The following is a 21,579-nucleotide window of genomic DNA, read 5'->3' as shown; positions in this document are numbered from 1 at the left end:
GAAAAATGCAATTTACTGAAACGGTTTTGGCACGCACTATACGTGTACATTTGCAGGTGTTATTAGACGAAATATGCAACGCCTACCACAAACATCGTTTTGTACATGCTACTGTACGTGCTTAGTCACATGAAATAACAAATTTAGCGTGGCTTCGTATAATGGGACTGCCTCTTTCTCTGGGTTTGGGACTGCCTCTTTCTCTGGGTTTGGGACACCCTAAGTGTATTCGTAACTTGAGTGCACGTGACAAAATCGACCTATTTAAGGCTTGTTTTTTTCCTTTTCTCCACTTTTTTCTCTTTTTTCTTTTCTTTTACTTTTTTACAACCAACCTAAACACTTTCCAAATCTACTGCAGCGCTCACTCTAGCCTTCCTAATCAGCTAAGTATACTACACTTCCTCCTTATCCAAACAACTGCTTTCCCAACACCTCTTTCAAAAACAAAATGCAACCCATCATTAAACGCAAAGCACCCGAGGACAATTCCACTGAGCATGAGAGGCAAGTGTCAAAGAAACAACGAACCGAAAAGACACAAGGACCGGTGGCAGATGTCGATAGAGCTATTGATTGGTCGTCGTCTTCTGCATGGATGCGATCAGTCGACTATAACAGGAGATATCGAAATACCAATAGAGCCAATGAATGGTCGTGGTCGCGAACATTCAGGTATAGCAGCGGCGATGCAAACAGGATGCGCAGAACATTTCTGCGTGATCCGGCAAGTGGAAGCACTTTCACCATATTGTCGTCTCCGTCGTACAATGCTCTCAAAATCGATACAAAATGGCAACCCGCCAAACCAGACCGAAAGGTTATGGCGGTTGTTCATATGGAGTCTTGTAACGATGCAACGTCGACAACTTTAATGTCAACATCGGTCAAATCATCTGTGGCTTCGGTCGGCCTGAGACCCCGATCTCATGAGCAAGGAGCGGCCGAAAGAGAAAGTGGGGGTCGGAAATCAAAACGACAAAGGAGCCCGAACAGCAATAAGTAGGGCTGGGCTCGTATATTCCCCTCAAAAAAAAAAAAAAAAAAAAAAAAAAAAGCAAAAAAAAAAAGTAAAAAAAAAAAAGCAAAAAAAAAACTAAAACAAAAAAACTAAAAAAAAAAAAAAAAAAAAACACCAAAAAAAAATAAAAAAAAAAAAAAAAAAAAAAAACTTTCATTTCATGTGATTGTTTTTGTTATGAAAAGAAGAGACCCAATTACTTATATTGCTTAGTGTGTCAGCATTTAGTGTTAAGCCTATTAAAGGGTTTGTTCTAATAAATACACTATCATGCAAAACTGATTCGATAATTCATTCCAATGTGCATTTCTTTTTTTCATTCCTAGAAACCTTATATGCATACACTACTCATACTTTGGTTTAATAGAGCTCCCGTCTTCTTCTACGTCGTAGTTATGCGTTGTGACATTAGCTTGTCTCATTTGGAAAGTTAATGGCTTTTTTATTCATGCAGCTCACTTTTTCAGTTTTGCATGTGGTCTAAAATGTTGCCCATGACAACTGCTGGACGTCATTTAATGCAAGTAAAAGAAGGACTTTTCTCTCTTTCCTTTATGAGCACTAGCTTACCTCTCTCTTAACTCTATCTTCACAGAATATGAGACCCACTCCACAAAGGAAAGTCAACGAAGCCAGGAGGTTAATGATGGGAGGCATGCCTACTAGAGAAACTGCTGCTAGTGTCGGTATATCGCAAGGGACGGCCAACAAGATCTATGCAAAGAATAAGGAGTACATGCCAGTCAATAAGGCGGTCGACCAAGGAAGGTATCTAGAGATATCATACAGTATCTTAAGGTGGACATGAAACGAGGTACACTCAAGTCTGCAGTTGAGGCCACCGTCAGAGCCAACCAGCTCATACCAGCGGCTGTTTCTGAGACCACCGTTAGACGACGGCTCAAGGAGTTAGGATTGACAGCAGAGAGGCGTGTACGTAAGCCAGCTTTACGTCGACGACATATTAAAGCTCGTTTGCATTTTATCAATAAGTATAAGGAATGGACTCTGGAAGATTGGAAAAAAGCTATTTGGTCAGATGAATCGAAAATAAACCGAAACTGCTCTGATGGCGTGCAGTGGATCTGGGACGACACTCCAGGACGCCTCACTCGCAGATCGGTGCAAGGCACTGTCGAGTTTGGAGGTGGTAACGTTAAAGTGTGGTCATGCTTCTCATGGTACGGACCTGGATACATTGCAAAGATTGACAATAATATGGACGCACAACTTTACATCAAACTACTCCAGGAGGATCTACAGATGTCGCTTGATGACTGAGGCCTAACTAAAAGCGATATCGTCTTTCAGCACGACAATGACTCGAAGCACACGGCGAGGATTGTTAGGAAGTATTTGGAGTCAGTACATCTGACAGAGGAGGAAGGTACACTTCTAGAGTGGCCAGCACAATCCCCTGACCTCAACCCTATTGAACACATGTGGGCAGAATTGGATAGACGGCTCTCTAGGTATCCGGAGCGAGCTAAGATGCAAACGTGTTATACAATACTGACTCAAACCTTTGAGGAGGGCTCAACTATCACGCGCACCCCAGGTGCCAAGACGCCAAGCCCAAGTGCCAAGACACCAAGCCCCACCCCTATCAATTATCAGTATAAATAGTCCACTACGTTATAACCAAATAAAGTATCCTTTGACCTTCGATTCCACCTAAGATCACCTTTGATTGTTACTATTTACATAAGAGCTGTGATGAACTAAGGGAGCGAATATCGGTTGAATGGTACAGGATCCCAGTGGATTTCTGCCGCAAACTCATCATAGGTATTCATAAGAGACTCCAAGCTGTCAGTGATGCCCATGGTTGGAATACTCTTTATTGATGTAAGGTTATGGCTCAGAAAAGAATAAAGATCTTTGGTCACCGAATGGGCACATGCAAAACTGAAAAAGTGAGCTGCATGAATAAAAAAGCCATTAACTTTCCATATGAGACAAGCTAATGTCACAACGCATAACTATGATGTAGAAGAAGACGGGAGTTTTATTAAACCAAAGTAAGAATGTTGTATGCATATACGGTTTCTAGGAAAGAAAAAAAAGAAATGCATATTGGAATGAATTATTCATTCAGTTTTGCATGATAGTGTATCCTTCATATTGCTTTTATAGGCTGCTGATAGCTTAGAGACAAAAGATAATTTTATTATATTTATTAGAACAAACCCTTTAATAGGCTTAACACTAAATGCTGACACACTAAGCAATATAAGTAATTGGGTCTCTTCTTTTCATAACAAAAACAATCATATGAAATGAAAGTTTTTTTTTTTTTTTTTTTTTAGTTTTTTTGTTTTAGTTTTTTTTTTGCTTTTTTTTTTTTTTACTTTTTTTTTTTTTTTTTTTTTTTTTTGAGGGGAATATACGAGCCCAGCCCTACTTATTGCTGTTCGGGCTCCTTCGTCGTTTTGAATTCCGACCCCCGCTTTCTCTTCCGGACGCTCCTTGCTCACGAGTCCGGGACCTTACGCCGACCTAGGCCGTAGAGGATTTGACCGATGTTAAAGTTGTCGATGATTTATCGTCAGAAGACTCTATACGAACAACAGTCATATCCTTTCGGCCTGGTTTTCCGGGCTCCCATTTTGTTTCCATTTTGAAAGCGTTGTACGACGGAGAGCACAAAATGGTGAAAGTGCTTCCAGTCACCGGATCACGCAGAAATGTTCTGCGCATCCTGTTTGCATCGCCGCTGCTATACCTGAATGTTCGCGACCACGACCATTCATTGGCTCTATTGGTATTTCGATATCTCCTGTTATAGTCGACTGATCGCATCCATGCAGAAGACGACGACCAATCAATAGCTCTATCGACATCTGCCACCGGTCCTTGTGTCTTTTCGGTTCGTTGTTTCTTTGACACTTGCCTCTCATGCTCAGTGGAATTGTCCTCGGGTGCTTTGCGTTTAATGATGGGTTGCATTTTGTTTTTGAAAGAGGTGTTGGGAAAGCAGTTGTTTGGATAAGGAGGAAGTGTAGTATACTTAGCTGATTAGGAAGGCTAGAGTGAGCGCTGCAGTAGATTTGGAAAGTGTTTAGGTTGGTTGTAAAAAAGTAAAAGAAAAGAAAAAAGAGAAAAAAGTGGAGAAAAGGAAAAAAACAAGCCTTAAATAGGTCGATTTTGTCACGTGCACTCAAGTTACGAATACACTTAGGGTGTCCCAAACCCAGAGAAAGAGGCAGTCCCAAACCCAGAGAAAGAGGCAGTCCCATTATACGAAGCCACGCTAAATTTGTTATTTCATGTGACTAAGCACGTACAGTAGCATGTACAAAACGATGTTTGTGGTAGGTGTTGCATATTTCGTCTAATAACACCTGCAAATTTACACGTACATAGAGACAACAATATTTACATTCCTTACTTTACCATGTAGAAATGAATTAGTAAGAACCTAGACAATGTGATGCTGCGTTCCACATTCAATGCCCACTTTACTTTCAGCTTCTGGTTATTATTTTCCAGGAGGTACGTCTTGACCTAGACATCTGCAAAAGTTGAGGTAGTATTCTAGGGGGATCTAAGGGTATAATAAAAGCGTCTTTATTCAAGGGAATTTATGTTGCAGAACTAGATAGGAAAGTGAGTTTATTTATACGAGCTAATGTCCTGCTGCAAGGAATACTCTAGAAAATTGGGCGAACTACTGTCGTACAAAATCATAATAGTAATTTCGCTTGCATATACTGAGCAAAGTGTTGGGATGCATAACCATCTAGACACTGGAGAGAATAGTTGATTTTTTCATCATCACTGGGCAGGACGTAAGGAAAACGAGCAAAGACTACTTGCAGGTGGGCACGGAAGTCTGAGAGGGATAGCTCATCGCTATTTCCCGAATTTGGTACTGAGAGGTAGTGGAATGGCAGTACGTACAACAGGGGCTGTGGCCCGATTGGCGAGGCAATTCAGGATGGTTTGCATATCTCTTTCAAAGGTACGCTGCATGTTTCTTTGTTCTTGGTGTTGGGCCGCAAGGGCCTCGATGGCACTACGAAGGTTGATTAACCCCGCAGGATCAGGATTGCTATGTAGGAATGAAACATTGATTCAGTTTTGCATGTTAATATATCTCTCATAAATTCTTATAGAAGCTATATTATGGTATGCTGAATAGGATGAAGGGCGTTACTTGAGTCTAAAGAGGAGGAACGAGAAGTAAAGAAAATAAAAGGGAACAAAGTTATATGTAGCGTACCATAACAAATGTAATGATATTATTGAAAGTAAACCATAATTAAATGCCATTTATATCTGCTGTCCTTTTTATATTTATGCAAGTGAAATCACTATAATAATTTTGTGCAACATAGTATTTCGCCTATATTTCTAGAGCATTCCTTGCAACAGGACATTAACTAGTATAAATAGGTCTACTTTTCTATCTAGTTCTGTAGCATAGTTCTCCCTGAACGAAGATACCTTTATTGCACCCTTAGATCCCCCTAGAACACTACTTTGACTTTTGCAATATAAAAATGATCAAGGCGAGCTACAAGTCATTAATTCGCTAAATGCGCCCTCGTCATCTAGGGAGGAACTATGGGCCATTTGCTTTATGTCCTCAAGGTCTACAACCTGGGTCCACTCAATTACTTTCTCTGACATCTCCAACATACGCTGCTTGAAGATCAGAAGCTTTGAGAGCAGAGCCACAATCGTGCAGGTGATGCTCTCCCGATCCCAAACTGAGGGTAGGGCCATGACCTGCTCGGTTTGTAATCGGAAATACCTACCATCGAGGTATCGCACTGAGATAAAGTAAATAATTCGGCCAGAAATGACCAAGCCATAGGCCCTCAAGCTCTTCTGGACAATGGATGGCTTTTGACATTTGCTCATGATGGCGTCAAACATATCTTTGAGCATTTTCCCAAGCTTCCTGGAGTCCTCGAGAACTTTCGTGGCAGTTGGCCCATCCTCGAACTTGCTGAACTCTATGGCACAGAGCTCGCAGTTACTGCTCCTGCAAGAAATGATCCCATCAGCCATGTGCCCTCGTTTGAATGGAACGCTGAGGTCACGGTGGGTGTTCTTCCTGGCCGCTGATGCAGATACACCTTTTTCACCTGGCTCATAGATGAGGGCGCGTCCTGAAGAAAAGAGCTGAGGAAGGAATCCCCAAATAAATGTCCTGTACCAGCTCTCAGATTGCGATTTTGGTAACTCGAAATTCTGAGAGGAGTACGCCATGTACATATTCAACATGGAGTGGTACATGCATGCTCGGAAAGCTTCCAAAGCACTAACCGAGATGCCATCATTCTTATCTCCTAGCTCAAGGCCCCGCCAGCCAGAGCTGAGCATTTCCTGCAGCTGCTCAGGCCCCTTCCTAAACTTTCTCATCTCATGGATCATGAAGGCTGGAAGCTCGTACCTATTCTCGGCTTGGTCCTGTACCTGTAAAAAGCCGTGAAGTGCTTTCCAATCTTCTTCGTTAAAAGAATTTTGGAGCAAGTCCGGTCAACCATGAAAGAGTGGTACACTGACTCTATTCCCTGGCCCATTGTATAGGCAAAAAGGACATCATCCACAACTGTTCCAGAGGGCAGTCTCCATGGATGACCAATGAAGGACTGGAAAGCGGCGGCAAAAGCAGTCCTGAGCTCGAAGAGAGGCCCGGGTCCCAACTTATTGGATGACAGTGGTGATATTGACGGTGATGTTAACGCGGCGGATGTTGGATTCAGTTGCCAAACATTGTCCTCGATAGCACTAGGCGGTATGGCGTCTTGGCTAGAGGTCGCCGTTGCTGCTTGCGATTCAGCTGCAACAGTAAAAAGGACAAATACACAACAAAGCATTAAATGTCAATTTCAGATACATTAAAAATATTTGAACGGCCAAAGATAGCACAATACCTTCAACGCGCCAGCTCTGCACAGCCGGGATCGTTATACTTGCAGAGCTGGAAGCCTTTTGCCGCTCCTCATCTCCTCGCCCTGAAAAGTATGCCCTCCACTGGTGCCATTCCTTCACCAACGTTTTATTACGCACAGTTTGGCCTTCAGCGAGTCGTTGTGGTACGTAACTCTTGGGGTCAAACCAGTGCTCCTATTCGAACCATTCGAATAGATATCAAAATTTGAATGCTATTCGAATAGTTCGAATGATTCGAGCCTTCGATTTATTCGAGCTATTGGCACAATAGTAAATGATAATTTTAAATTTCTTTTTTCTTTTCTTTTTTTTTTTTTTTTTTTTTTGATCGGGTGTAAAATACAAGGACCATACTTTCGCTACGCGTAACCAGTGGTCCTATTCGAACCATTCGAACCATTCGAATCGAACCAGGATATGGCATATTCGAAGCTATTCGAATTCGAACCGTTCGAATCGAATAGGAGCACTGCATCGGGGTGTCTATATTGCAAAACAATAATCAACTTTGTAAGTATAGAGTTATTTCTCTTCTACTTTTCCAACATAGGACGTCTCTTGCCATCCGATGTCCAAAAAATCGCATGTTGTAGAGTATCACGGCTGAAGCAGTGTGCCTAACGCTTTGCTCGCTGGGTATGCTTTCTTACCATTAACGACCTTGAAAATCTCATGTCGTTATGTTCTGCAGCTATGGCCGCTCAACAGGCTCATTTATGTGCAGGGCATAAAGGCTAATATCCCATTCCGGTAATGACCAATGGATTCATTAGTAATGAGAGAGGAATGGCGAAGTCTAGCATGAGAATGAGAAATGGTGAATGAATTGGTAGCGTTAAAATTGCGGAAGCACATCAAATAGTTACAGTTATTAAAAATTACGTGATGAAAAGCCTTTGAAGGCATCATAATGTTTTTGCATGGAAGGACTGACCAGTGCTGTAGAGAAAAGAAAGAGGATTAAAAAGCCAGATGAATATTAAGAATAAATAGAATTTTTATGATGTATATCAGCAATGATCAGTATAACACGTAGATGAGCGTGTCCTCGACGGAAACAAAGTATCTATTGATCTCAGAACAACAGGTACCGAGAGGATGAGGATGCGATGAACCAAAGGACATTGCAATGAATGGAATAATTACTTTTATTTTTTATTTTTTATTTTTTCATTTTTTTTTTATTTTTTGCCTTACAACAGCGCATATCAAGTAATGTTTATCATCGCTACTGTCAGACACAGAAATGCAGCTCCGCCCCATACAGCCTCCCTTCCTCCTCTGTCTCCAGTACGAGGTTGTGGATCATGTCTGTACTGTAGCCACGGTTAATGGATGTGCAGACCTTGGCACTGTAATTTGGGTGAAGTATAATCAGTTGGTTCGCAGCGTGTCTAATGCGGAGATTGCAAGGGCGAATTTGAGTATCTGTGAGGGTTGCTGTTCCTGGGATTTAAAAAAAAAAAAAAAAAAAAAAACTTGCCACGCATTGGCCTGATATACTCGATTGGAACAAGCAATCAGTCAAGCGTTGAAAGATTATGTGTTCATTAAGAATGAAAGAAACGGCAAATGAGCTTGAACATTCTAATGGGACATGAGAAAAAAGTTGTGGTTCAATTTTACGTCATGATGATTTTTTTTTAACTTGATGATAATCCTGCTACACGTGTCGAAATAAAGGATTCTTGGTGTGTCGAAATGCAAGACAAAATTTTTTGTACACTGTTTCGGATCAAGTTCGGCCAAATATTTCCCCAGGCTTTGTAAAGGTTAGGGCTTCTTCTTGGCTACATGCAAACCACGACAGACAGCTCCGCATCCAGTATTCAATGACATTGCGGATAACCACAAAAGAGATGATCGCTTTTTCATTTAATGACCCTCCACATGGTCATCTTAAATAGCCACCCACACTCCTTACTGGTAGCGTTAAAAAAATATAAGCATACCCTTGAGGTGTCTGAGTGATCACTTAAATTGGTCATGAAGAACCATTAAATTGGAATCGATCATCTTTAATTACCACGAGCACTGTCATAAGGTGAATGAAAGAACTGTCCATCATATTACTACAGCAGCATATGGCCGAAAGGTCATCACCCTTCCATAGTTTTGGTCCATCATACTAGCAGGGAAGTAAGCATCAAGTGCTTTTTCTCACCGATCATCCTCAGCGAAGGACCACCTAGCATCGAGTAGAACAGAGTGATGGAGAGGTGGCATCTTGATACAGCAAAAAAAATAAAAATAAACATGAAAGTAGGTATATAGAAAGGAGGAATAACTTTCTATGCGGTTAAGAGCTATATAAAGAGCAGCTTTTGTATTTTTACAACTGATCATTGTGTTCAATGAAAGCACAAGAGTGTTCATTATGACTGAACGGGACTATAATGTCTTTATAAAATGTCAGCGTGAAAGCAAATGGCAATGGAGGAGAGTGCCTCATCAAAATTGTGGGAGATTAAAAAAAAAAAACATTTCAATGACATAGTTTGAGACGCAATTAAGCAACTGAGCAATTGGCATTTTTTTTTTGTAAGCCATCAAAAAAAAAAAAAAAAAAAAAAATAGCTAGTATAAATTCATACTATTACGTCTTTTTTTTTTCTTTTTTTCTAATCAAACGCACATCGAAGTCCTTTGTCGTTGCTTAAAGTCGTTCCAACGGTCGCGCTTCGGCAGCAGCCCGAGGAATTTGACTCTATGACGGGGAAGATAAATGCAATACTCGTGCAAGAAATGCATGCAGAGGTGATTTTTTTTTTTTTAAATCAGTTGTGAAAAAATATTGCAGCTTGATTTACACCTGTTGATGCTAAATACATTCTTTAAAAGTCTTTAAATAAAAAATGTGGATTAAAGGGGAATAGGGAAATAATAATAATAATAATAATGAAAAGATTCATTGTTTTAATTCAGATCATTAACAATTGCTTGTGTCATTCTGTTCTTGAACTGATGATGATTATGGATTCTGATTCAAAACAAAAAATAAAAAAAAAACTCTTTATTTCTTGTGTTGTGCAGCAGCCTTAGCTGCTTCCTGTTGAGCTTTCTCTCTGGCAGCAGCAGCAGCTTTTTCAGCTTCCTACAAGATAATTAAAGAAGGAAAGAAGAGTTGTTAGAAGAAAGTTACTCCAATATTCTGTACTGCAGCGAATTTATATATATATGGATCATACTCGCTTGCGGATGTAGAGCTCCTCAGCAGTGTGCTCACGGCTACCGAGAGGATTCGTATACAAGTTGGACATGGTTTTTGTAGGGTAAGGTCTTTCTTAATGAAGAATGAAGGGAGAGAGAGGGAGAGAGAGGGAGAGAGAGGAAGAGAGGGAGAATGAAGTGAGTGTTGTGTGATGGATGCCGTTGTGTGTGCAATGGATATGCTCTCGAGACACACGGGTGATTTTTGGATGACATAAACCATGATGATGGCCTACAAGTGATATGGAATCCTTTGGTGTTATTGCACACTTGCAACGAATAACAAAACCAAAGAGTAGCTGTAGGAGAATATCGGAACTATTTCAACCTCCCATGTTTCTTGAGGAAGGAGAAGGGAAAGAAAAAAGGATCAACTTGAAGAAGATGGTGTGTTTTAATAACACGCAGATGAATTTTTTTTGGTTGTTAGCTTGCATTGCGGTTGTTCTGTGCATTGTGTGCTACATGTCTACATGTTGGTTGCAAACAACACAACATGGTGAATGAAGATATAAAAAGACGTAAAAAAAATAAAAGAAGCAAGCAAGGTGATAGAAGAACAACGGTGCGACTACAGTTATCAATGTCCTTGGAGGAGCTTTTGCTACCGACCATGATCATGATCATGATCAAATATTGAAATAATGAAATTATAATAAATATAACATGTTGATAACTATTTAAGCTATGAATAGCTTCGATGATGATGATGATGATGATGATGACGATGATGTTAATGATGTTGATGAATGTCTGTGTGCTATCGAAATCGAAATGGGATGTACTACAACATCAGTCATTTTACTCTTCTCTGCACGCTTTTGGTTCCAACAAGGAGAAAGAGCGGAAGAGATGAACCCTTTTCTCATCCTTCTTTTGAATTAGTCTATCAAGACAACGTGCATGTACACATTTTACTCCTTGAATGAAACACTCCAGTCCTCTCTCTTTCTTTCTTTCTTCCGTTCTCTCTTTCTTTCTCTCTTTCTCTCTTTCTCTCTCTGTCTTTCTCGCTTTTAAAAAAACATTCATTTCTTTCTCATTCATTTCTTTCTCATTCATTCCTTCATCCTTTCATCCCTTCCTTCCCTTCCCTTCCCTTCCTTCATTCGTTCCATCTTTATTCCATCCCTCTCTTTTTCCCTTCTTCTTCACCCGTCTTCACCTTCTTTCCCCAATCTTTCTAATAGTCTCATACCTTATAGATCATCCCATTTATCTTTTCTTTCTTCTTTTTTGTTTTAAACCATTCTTTTTGCCCCGTCCTCCTCCTAATATTTTACACGTTGCATATCATCTCATTACCTCCTTAATCCTTTCTTTTCTCCCTTTCATAAAACATTCAGCCAGCTAGAAGCATTCATAATGATCAAAAACATTGGCAAATTCAAGCAGGTAAAAATAAAATAAAATAAAATAAAGCTGTTAACGTCTCATTTGGAATTGTGCTCTCAAGTACAAAGCTTCCGCCTCCCTGATCACCCTTTCTCATCCCTGTCCAACCCTATTTTTTTATTTTTCTTTATTTTTTTTATTTACAACCTTTGTTGTGACAATGCATTGATAGTGGACAGGGGAAAAGATGGGCAAGGCCCAGAAGACGCGCATGGATGATGATTTCAATGCTCTCCAGGCCGAGACCGAGGCTAGGCGAGTTGCTTTGGATAAACTTGACGAGACCTCACAGGCTTACCTAAAAGTCCTCAGTAAGTACTCCCGTTCGTTCGTTTTAATTGTTATTTTGTTATTTAACATTATTATTTTATTTCGATTCATTGAGATACATGATCATGCGGTTCAAAAAAAAAAAAAATAAAATAAAAAAAAATAAAAGAGATTGCATTGGCCTCTTTTACTCTTGTATCACCTGCACTCATCCCGCGTCAAGAACCATTCAATCCACAGCAGAGAAGACAGAGAGAGAGAAAGAGGGAGAAAAAGAGGAAGGGGATGATAAGAGCAAACGGTTATACAGTCCAATTGATGGCTTGATTGCTTGACACGGAAAAAGCATTGGGACAGCTCAAAAGAGAGATGAACGTTTATTTTTTATTTTTTTATTTTTCCCGCCACAATTATTTTGTTGAGATCTGATGTAAAAAACAAAAAGTTTGTTTTGTTCCCAATGTGTTGAATGCCAATGTTTTTGTAAAATTATAACTTTATAAAAATAAACAATGATAAACTCTTTTCCCCCTATTCTCCTATTTTGCATTATATTTATTTTATTTTATTTATTTATTTACTTTGTAGGTAAGCAAGTGGAGGGTGAGCACAAGGTCAAGGGTCTAGCCATTGAAATGTTTGGCTTGAGCATGTATTCAAAGGCACAAGTGATCCAGGAAGGATCAAGCTATCGGGACTCTTTATTAGCGATGGCAGAGGCACATCAGGCCATTGGGTCGGCACAGAATGACATGGTAAGTTCCGACATGAAACTGAGGATTCTTTTTCAGGATCCAATCTTGTTTGGAGACAAAAATGATTGGTACCACCATCGATTTGTTTCTAATATCAAAACACATTAAAGGTCCAGGGGAGCAAGGCTTTTTTTTTTTTTTTTTCTTTTTTTCTTTTTTTCTTTTTAATCAATCGAAAGAGAGAAAGAAAGACAAGAAATGGCATTTACTGCCAGCATCAACAGACAAGGAACAAATAAAGGAATCAGAAAAAATAATAATAATAATAAAAAGAGTTTTGGGCTGACATGAATTTTATTTTAACCCAACGGATTTATTCACGTGTACATGTATATACTTAGATTTTTCATTTCAAAGGATCATATCTCGAGTGTCTGGAGAAGGAACAGGAGCGGATGAAAGAATATCAGGTAATGACTTCGTAATTCCATATTTAATCCTTTTAAGGAATCTTTAAAGATCGACATTCTTTTGATCTAACGGCCCTCTCCTTCTCTCTTTCTCCCCCCTTTATTTTATTATAATTATTATACAGGCATTGCAAAAGAAGCTGCAGTCTCGGAGACTGGATTATGATGCTAAATTAGCAAAGGTCCAAAAGGCCAAAAAAGAAAAACCAGAATGGGAAGAGGAAATGCAAGCAGCTAAAGCAAAGTACGAGGACACTCGGGAGTCCATGCTTACTACCATGACCTCCATCATTGATGCTCAGGTACACATCTCGCATACATACATTCATGCATACATTCATGCATCCCTTCACTTGTTCATTCATGCAGTTTTTTTTTTTTTTTTTTTTTTTTAAAAAAAAAAAAAAAAAAAAAAAAAAAGTCCAACTACAGACACTTCTTCCTTCTGTTCATATATTTATATACACTTTTATTTTATTTCATGTTTACTCCTTTCTAATTTTCTTTTTCTTTTTCTTTTTATACTTTTTAAAGGACGAAAATGTATATGGGCTAAAGGTCTATTATGATGCCTTGTTGGCATTTGCACGCAAGATGGTCGAGACTCTTGAGGCAATCCCTGAAAGCACATTTACAACTTCTTTTTCACCCAGCAATGGCTCCCATTCCGATAAAATCACTTCGCCCTCTTCAAAAAGGATAAGCAGACAAATATCACGTGAAACAGATGAAGACCATCGGTCGATTTATTCAGATGATCAGAACAGCAGCGGTAGAAGCAGCACCAGCAGCACCAGTAGCAGAAACTATAATAATAATAATAACAATAACACCAATAATAAGCGCAACTCTGTCTCCATCTCTACAGCACGACACATGCCAGCGCCCCTTGACCGAGCAGCATCCGTCTCTGATCTACGTCGTCAGTCTACTTTTAACAATCAATACCAGCGTGGGTCTTCTGACCTGAGTCGGTCGACATCCTTTTTGAGCACCAATGGAACATCCAAGAACAACATTCCTGCATTTTCAAAGACAAACGGGATTGTCTCTTCAACAACAGCAGCCTCACCACCTCGTACGACGAAGCCACAAAAGCAAGTTAGGGCTCTCTACAACTTTGAGGCCACAGGAGATGGTGAATTGTCCCTTCAAAAGGGTGATATCATCCGGATCATCGAAGAGATCGATGCAGGGTGGTGGGAAGGTGAATTGGTAGATACAAATGGTATGCGACATGAAGGCATGTTCCCTTCCAACTATGTCGAGGAAATAGTACCCAGCAATGACTCTAGACCTGGATTCGGATCGGGATCCAATAGAAGAAAATCCTCGCTCAACTCTGTCTCATCAATATTAGAACCAACAACAACACGACATTATCAGGATGAGGAAGAGGCCGCCTATCATGAACGAGAATCACCCACTGGCTCCTACTATGAAGATCCAGAACCGGAGCCCCTAATTGAGCAACAACATCAACAAAGTTCTATCCCTGGATTTACAAAAAGAGCTCCCCCTCCCCCTCCCGCACGCCAACCTAATTCGTCCGCCACTGCCACCACCACTACTCCTCTAACTTCTACAGCCATGGCCAAAGCCACTCCTCGTCCAGTTTCAACCATCATGCCTCACACGAAAGCAGCTGTGGGTTGTAGAGCAGCTCCACCGCCCCCTCCAGCCTCACGCCGTGCACCTCCATTGCCAGTCTCTACTTCTACAGATACGTTGCGACACAGTGTCATCTTACCTCAGGGACCATTGACGCCTTCTGTATTAGGAGGAGGAGGAGGAGGAGTGTCCACCCCTGGTATGGGCTATATTCCCAAGGACTATTTTGCGAACCAGAATGTAGCAGCGACGAATGATATGGGCCCTTGTCGTGAATGCAACTGTACAGAGTTTAATCCTAATGTCTTTAAACGCGGATCATGTAACAATTGCTTTCATGCTCACTAAAAAGTAAAAGGAAATAAAAGTACTTTACTTGCTCATTCATTGAATTAAAATAAATATTCATATTGTGGTGTGACAGAATCGTTCTTGATTATCTCCTTCCTTTCTCAGTAGGCATTTTCTTCACATTGTTAGAAATTAAAATAATAATAATAATAAAAGTAATATCTTGTATCGTATATACACTCGAAAGTCGAAAAATTGCATTTTACAAATTTGCGACAGAATCAACTTTTAAAGGCATAGAGCGTCGAAATGGGTAGACTCGATTAGTAGATAAATAGAGATGATGCGAGTAGACATAGCATCAGCGACTTCAGAGCTCAAGATAGACTTCAGTCAAGAAATCCGCTGGCTGTCGCCCCGGAGATAGGGATGCTAAGAGGCGACGAGAATACCATTGATGGCATCGCTTCCTCCAAATAGAACGATCAAAGACTAGCTGGCTCAAATACCATGTTCTGCAACAAACCTAGTTTTGCACACGTCATTTTATGCAGACCCACGCGAACGAGAAGATTAATTGGCAGTATGTCATTCGACAGTAGAGAGGAAGCGTATGGAGTATGGAGTAAAGAGTAAAGTGATGCTTGTTGGTGAGTAGACACGCATTCTGTACCCATGATAAGTGTGACACGCGCAATCACGCGTCACTAATGAGAATGAGTCGCGCGTTAAAGTTTGTTTACAAAGGCTTGATTGTTACATAGTCTTTGTACAAAGTGTGAAATACAAGATCATCCACTTTTTTTTTTTTTTTTTTTTTTTTTTGTCTTTTCAGGCAGTAATATCCCTTTCATTCCGTTTATTGCTGTTGAATTCCATACATTTCTTTTTTTTCCTTTTTTTCCTCTACAAAAATGGATCAGCGCTCCTATCCTCCACATCACAACCATCCGCAACAACAACAACAACAACAACAGCAGCAGCAGCAGCAGCAGCAGCAACATCATCAACAACAATTCTACAGACAGCATGTCTTGCGGCAAGATCAGCACCATCAGCAGCAACAGCAGCAACAACAACAGCCATCCCATTTTGTAGAGCAGACGCGTTACCATCAGATCCCACCTGGTCTGAGCATACCCGCTTCTACGACTTCATCCTCAGCAATAGGAACAACTAGTAGTTCGTCCACCAATATCCCTTCAACTTCTGTGGCCGTACATGGGTTACAACAACAGCCGTCAATACCACCAACCATTGGGATGCCTCTGACAGCTACAACAACAACGGCAACAGGACCTGTATCGCCGCAAGCATTGTCTTCAACCTCGTCTGGAATGGTGTCTCCTGGTTTACCAGGATATACAGGGCCATCGACTACAATGGCAACCCCACTTCCTTTCAAAACTTCAACCGCTGCATTGTTGCTACAGCAGCGGCAACAACTCCTTCAACAACAACAACAATTACAACTACAACTGCAGCAACATCAACAGCAACTTGAACAACAGTTGAAGGAAGCATCGCCGCCATTACTGTCTCCTCAACAGCAACAGCAACAGCAACAGCAACATGGACCTTCTCAGTCTGGAATTGGATTTAATCCTCTCCAAGGCCAGACTCCAAGTCAGGGTAAACCGACATCCCATCCAGTCATGGCGCCAGCACTTTCAAGTTCAGTGGGTGCGCCCACACCCTTAGTGTCTTCCTCTTCAATATCTACATCAACATCAACATCAACATCAACGCCACCCTCTTCGATCTCTAGCGGTAGTGGAGCCCAGCCCTCGCCTCTACCTCCACCGCAAACTTCCCCTATTTCGCCCACAGGATCCAAGCCGACCTCGTGGCAACTATTAAGGCAGCGTCAACAAGAGTTAGAAAGGCAGAAGCGGTTGGAGCAAGAGCGTCAAGAACAACTTCGACGAGAGCAAGAGCTAAAGGAATTCGAAGAGAAGAATCAAGCGGAGGAAAAAGAAAATCAATTTCAGCTTCAATATCAACATCAGCATCAGCATCAGAATCATCACCAGTACCAGCATCAGCAGCAGCATCCATTCACAGAATCAAATCAAGCCTTACCATCTATTTCTCAATCAGAAAATATTAATGGAATGTCTATACCATCTATACAGTTGGCAGCGGCAATGCCTCAGGAGCAACAACAACAGCAACAGCAGCATCCGATCCCCTCATCACAGGCATACTCAACAGGGTCTGGAGGAGGACATCCAACATCAAATGTTGGTGTCGGTATAAATTCGCTCAGTATGCCACCCCCGCCACCACCCCCTCCTCTTGCTACAGGTACTGCAGAATCATCCACCATTAAGCAGGAAGGAAATGGAGAAGGAGCAGAAGCAGGAATAAGACTAGGGCTGAAAACTAATTCTGGAACCCATGCAGAACCTACTGGAGTGGATGTTCCGTCGTTGACATTGAGATCAGGTGCGGGCGCAGGTGATGCAAGTAGAAATGGTAAAAAAAATAGTGAAGGGCCAGGCCCGGGACCAATAACGGCGCCACCGACGTCGACGCCCCAAATATTTAAAGCAACTTATTCAGGTGTACCGGTATTTGAAATGATTTCCAAAGGAGTGGCGGTGATGAAACGAAGATCGGATTCATATTTGAATGCAACTCAGATCCTGAAAGTGGCCGAGTTTGATAAACCACAGCGGACCAGGATTTTGGAAAGAGAAGTCCAGAAGGGAGAACATGAAAAAGTCCAAGGTGGATATGGGAAATACCAAGGTATCATTTTTTTTTTTTTCACTGATTTAGAGAAAAGAAAAAAGAAAAGGGAAATGAATATTAGATTTTATATTAAGAAGAATCAAGGCAAAGTCATGTTGCTGTATCCTTTTTAAACTTGGGATAAAGATGATTGACTTTATTTTCTCCTTTTTTAAAAACACCTGTAAATATTTTCATCAGGAACATGGGTTCCTTTCGAACGTGGGCTTCAACTGTGTCAGGAATACAATGTGATTCAACTGCTTCAACCTCTTTTGGATTATCAAGCCACCCAGGCGAGTCCTCCCTTGGCACCAAAACACGTCACAGCAGCATCAAATCGTCCACGAAAACCACGCGAGCCTCGAATAGCATCACAAATAGACGATGCCTCTTCTTCTACTAGTGCTGCCGCTACTGGAACAGGAGCAACCAAGATGAGAAGATCAAGACTCAAGAAAGAAGCCACAGATGCAGATACAGATGGAGATGGAGATGTGGATTTGGATACTGATGCTACTACGACAGCCGCAACAACAACTGGAAGGCAAACATTGTCAGAAAGAAGAACCGGACCACGAACCATAGGTGTCGCTGCGGATGATGGATCAAGTCAGAATGGAGATGATGGTCATGGCAGTGTACTCCAGGGGACTGAGGATGATGGATTGGACGATGATGGAACAAGCTCAGACGATGGTGCAGGTAAGCTTATTTGTCTGAACTCTCTGAGCAAGTTCAAGAAAAAAAAAAAAAAAAAAAAAAAAAAAAAATCCTAACGAAAGCGTAATGCTTTTTTACTACTATTTCCCATTACATATATGTATAAATGTGCATTTTAATATGCGTAAAAACAACAACAGATAGTGATGTGAGTATGGATGAATCGATGAGTGTTGGCACTGATCAAAGTGGAATGCGCACTAGAACACCATCACCTATCAATTCACGGAACGATTTTTCATCAGGCGAGATGTCAGAGCGTGAAACCTCGTTCTCATCCGCCTCAACTTCCACATCCGCTGCTAGGCAACATCGAGGAGGTCGTCATCGTGGTCGTGTACCTTCAAACTTGAATCTATCTGCAACCACACAACTCTATCCAAGTGCCTCTCGCAAGCGACAACAACAACAACAGGGAGGACGACCAGGAGATGAATTGTTTCTAGGCTATGAAAACAAGTATGAGGCTCGTAAGAAGCGTGCAGGTCGACGGAAACGTGGAACAACAGGAGGTCTGAGTCAGGATCAAGATGTAGACATGGAAAGTGGGTCTCAGAAGAGTCGAGGACGAAGATATCGAGATCGAGATGATCGTGATCATATGGCGGAAATGGATAGAGACGGAGAGGAAGAAGATGATGACGATGAAGATGTAGAGGACAGAGATACATCGTACCAGCGCGATTCTTCACCGAGCGTACGAAGTAAAATGAATAGGAGATCAACGTCACGCACGAGGGCTTCTGATCAGGATGATCGCAAGTCTACAGCCTCATCTACTATGACAGCCTCTGCCATTGCGGGGGGAGGAGCTTCAACAGCAATGATGAATACACCATTATCGACTTCATCGTCTCGTGGACCGTATGCAGAGACCCTTCTTGAATATTTCATCTCAGATGGAGTGAGTGGACTGCCCAAAATCCTGACCAACCCACCTGCAGACATAGATTTTAACGTCGTGATTGATGATGAAGGCCACACCGCTTTACATTGGGCTGCAGCAATGGGGAAGGTAGATGTGGTGAAGCTCTTGATCCAAAGTGCTCATGGTGGTGTTGATACGTATAAAGTCAATACAGATGGTCAAACGGCTCTGATGCGCAGCGTGTTGTTCAGCAACAATTTCGATCAACGATGTTTCCCAGCGTTATTGGAACTATTGCAAAAGACAATCTTTACGATCGATAAGGATGATAAAACAGTGTTCCACCATGTGGCTGAGACTGCAGGTCAACGAGGCAAGATTCATGCAGCCCGTTACTATTTGGAATGCCTATTGGAGAAGTTGGCTCAGCATCCCTCAGAGTTGGCCTCCATCATTAATGTTCAGGACCATGTTGGAGATACAGCACTGACGATTGCGGCGAGGTTGAAGATCGGAGGTAAAAGAGTGGTCAAGATGTTGGTCGATGCAGGCGCTGATCTCAAGATTCGTAACCATAATGGCAAAAATGCAGAAGATTACTTACTGGAAGCAGAACAGCAACAGCAGCAAGCTGGGTCAGCATTGCCTTTATCAAGTGGTGTCAATAGAAGCAACAATAATCGTCCTTCACAACGTCAACAACAACCGCAGCAGCAGCAGTCATTAAAACATCATCGGCGATCTAATACTCCATCACAACCGTCTACATCTTCGACTGGATACCCAACACAAATCATTGACACGCGTGAGCAGTATGCAGGGCATGGGAACGAGTCACATACCCATCACCATCTTTTATCCCGTCCACCACCTTCATCATCTTCGCATCAACATGCATATCCTAATTCCAACAGTAGCAGTAGTCTCTATTCTCAGCTCCAACAAGTCAACTCATCATCATCTTCGTGGCTTACACGCCGCCTACCTGGAGGAGCAGAAGGAGCTTCTGGCTCCTTTGGTGCACAGGGTGTGATCCCAACAGTGAGCGATCTCTTTTCACGATTAACACAGTCGTACGAAAAGGATATTTTTGAAAAGGATCAAGATATCCAGGAGGCCCGTAGTTTGTTACAAGGGATCCAAGCTGAGGTTCGAGAAGGTCACCGAACCATCCATGAGCTGAAACAAAAGACCGTAGCCCTGAGTCAAGCAGAGGAACAAATCCGAGTGTTAGAGACTATGATTAAGCAAGAAATCCAGATTCGGCAACGATTAAGATTAGAGGAACTGATTGCGATCGAAGAAGAGAGATTGAGAAGTGAGCTTTTGGAGCAAGGGAGTTTGGATGAAAAAGAGATGGATGTGGATGCAGTCGTTCCAGTAGCATCAACACCTATGAGCCAGAACGAGAACGAGAGGAAGGAGCAGGAGAAGGAAGAGAAGGAGAAGGAGACCCAAAAGGCTCATCAGACAGAGTCATCAACAGAGAACAAAGACCGAAACACTGTAAAGACCAATGAGAACGAGGGTGTTGGAGCTCTGAAGGCCACAGCAACTTCTGTCACAACAAATGATGCAAACCAATCTTCACTCAGTAGCCGTGCTGATGGCGACTCTGATGTGGACATGACTGCAGCCCCATCTACAACATCCACAGCGGCCATTCCCGAACAACAACAGGATCAAGGGCAGCAACAGCAAGTGTCATCACCGCCCTCATCCTTATCGTCAGAAATAACGAAAACTGCTGCAAAGGGTGCGACGAATAAGACAAGTGAGATTTCATTCTCGCGTTCCTCATCTGCGTCGTCCTTGAAATTACAGGCTCTTGAAACAGAATCTGAGCAGCTGCGGGTCAAACTCTCAGAGCTACAGCAACGACGCAAAGATCGTGTGAATCAGATAGTTCAGATGAAGAGCCAAGAGGGCAGGAGGCGACATGAGTACCAACGGCTAATTGCTTTATGTTGTAATGTCTCGATTGACCAGGTGGATGAACTGTTGAGTCCGTTATTAAACTCACTTGGGGAGGATGCTGCTGCAACTGCCAACACCGCAACTGCTCCTATTGCTTCTTCTGGCCTTGCTGCTGCTACAGCTTCTACTCCGGCTGTCAACGCCACTACAGCTACAGAACAGAATTCAAAAGATGTAATTGCTACCGCCAATACCACTGCAGACCAAATAAGCGAGAGTAGTGCAGCTGCAGATGCCGGTTCTGTGACAGTTGCTAGTGTTGGCGCAAGTTCTAATGGCACTGCGATAGTTGATACAGATGTCGAAATGGCTGACACAGTAGTGGAGGAAGTCCAGGATGGAAAGCTTTAAGGACAATGATAGTAATTGGCAGCTTCGGAAACAAAAACAAAAAAAAAAAAAAAA

General features: G+C 41.8%; 5 protein-coding genes across 5 annotated transcripts; 3 read left to right on the top strand and 2 right to left on the bottom strand.

Annotated features, from left to right (window-relative positions):
* Positions 1 to 319: 319 nt before the first annotated feature.
* Positions 320 to 1,019, top strand: BCR41DRAFT_351851 (hypothetical protein; the record flags this gene model as incomplete). The annotated part of the gene is made up of 1 exon (XM_022023867.1): positions 320 to 1,019. A coding segment is annotated over exon 1 (551 nt), but the record flags the coding sequence as incomplete, so codon positions are not given.
* Positions 1,020 to 3,420: 2,401 nt separating this feature from the next.
* On the bottom strand, positions 3,421 to 4,384 carry BCR41DRAFT_42489 (hypothetical protein). Its single transcript, XM_022030500.1, has one exon. It carries the CDS (start codon positions 4,258 to 4,260, stop codon positions 3,691 to 3,693), a length of 570 nt encoding a protein of 189 aa, XP_021882424.1. The 5' UTR covers positions 4,261 to 4,384; the 3' UTR covers positions 3,421 to 3,690.
* A 1,146-nt stretch (positions 4,385 to 5,530) lies between these two features.
* On the bottom strand, positions 5,531 to 7,602 carry BCR41DRAFT_395388 (hypothetical protein; the record flags this gene model as incomplete). Its single annotated transcript, XM_022028728.1, has 4 exons — positions 5,531 to 6,448; positions 6,574 to 6,815; positions 6,910 to 7,102; positions 7,579 to 7,602. 4 exons carry the CDS (start codon positions 7,600 to 7,602, stop codon positions 5,531 to 5,533), a joined length of 1,377 nt encoding a protein of 458 aa, XP_021882423.1.
* A 3,901-nt stretch (positions 7,603 to 11,503) lies between these two features.
* BCR41DRAFT_395386 (hypothetical protein) lies at positions 11,504 to 14,927 on the top strand (the record flags this gene model as incomplete). The annotated part of the gene is made up of 6 exons (XM_022028727.1): positions 11,504 to 11,533; positions 11,706 to 11,844; positions 12,392 to 12,558; positions 12,900 to 12,968; positions 13,094 to 13,270; positions 13,503 to 14,927. 6 exons carry the CDS (start codon positions 11,504 to 11,506, stop codon positions 14,925 to 14,927), a joined length of 2,007 nt encoding a protein of 668 aa, XP_021882422.1.
* A 2,213-nt stretch (positions 14,928 to 17,140) lies between these two features.
* BCR41DRAFT_304020 (hypothetical protein) lies at positions 17,141 to 21,525 on the top strand (the record flags this gene model as incomplete). The annotated part of the gene is made up of 5 exons (XM_022020742.1): positions 17,141 to 17,624; positions 17,808 to 18,011; positions 18,995 to 19,891; positions 20,201 to 20,577; positions 21,022 to 21,525. 5 exons carry the CDS (start codon positions 17,141 to 17,143, stop codon positions 21,523 to 21,525), a joined length of 2,466 nt encoding a protein of 821 aa, XP_021882421.1.
* Positions 21,526 to 21,579: the final 54 nt, after the last annotated feature.

The sequence above is a fragment of the Lobosporangium transversale genome (genome assembly GCF_002105155.1).
Source record: "Lobosporangium transversale strain NRRL 3116 chromosome Unknown BCR41scaffold_14, whole genome shotgun sequence".
Classification (NCBI taxonomy): domain Eukaryota; kingdom Fungi; phylum Mortierellomycota; class Mortierellomycetes; order Mortierellales; family Mortierellaceae; genus Lobosporangium; species Lobosporangium transversale.
This window is presented reverse-complemented; position numbering and strand designations above follow the sequence as displayed.

What these genes read in the sequence shown, in the direction of transcription:
- BCR41DRAFT_42489 (XM_022030500.1), bottom strand. Translation starts at nt 4,260, where the DNA reads ATGGGACTGCCTCTTTCTCTGGGTTTGGGACTGCCTCTTTCTCTGGGT.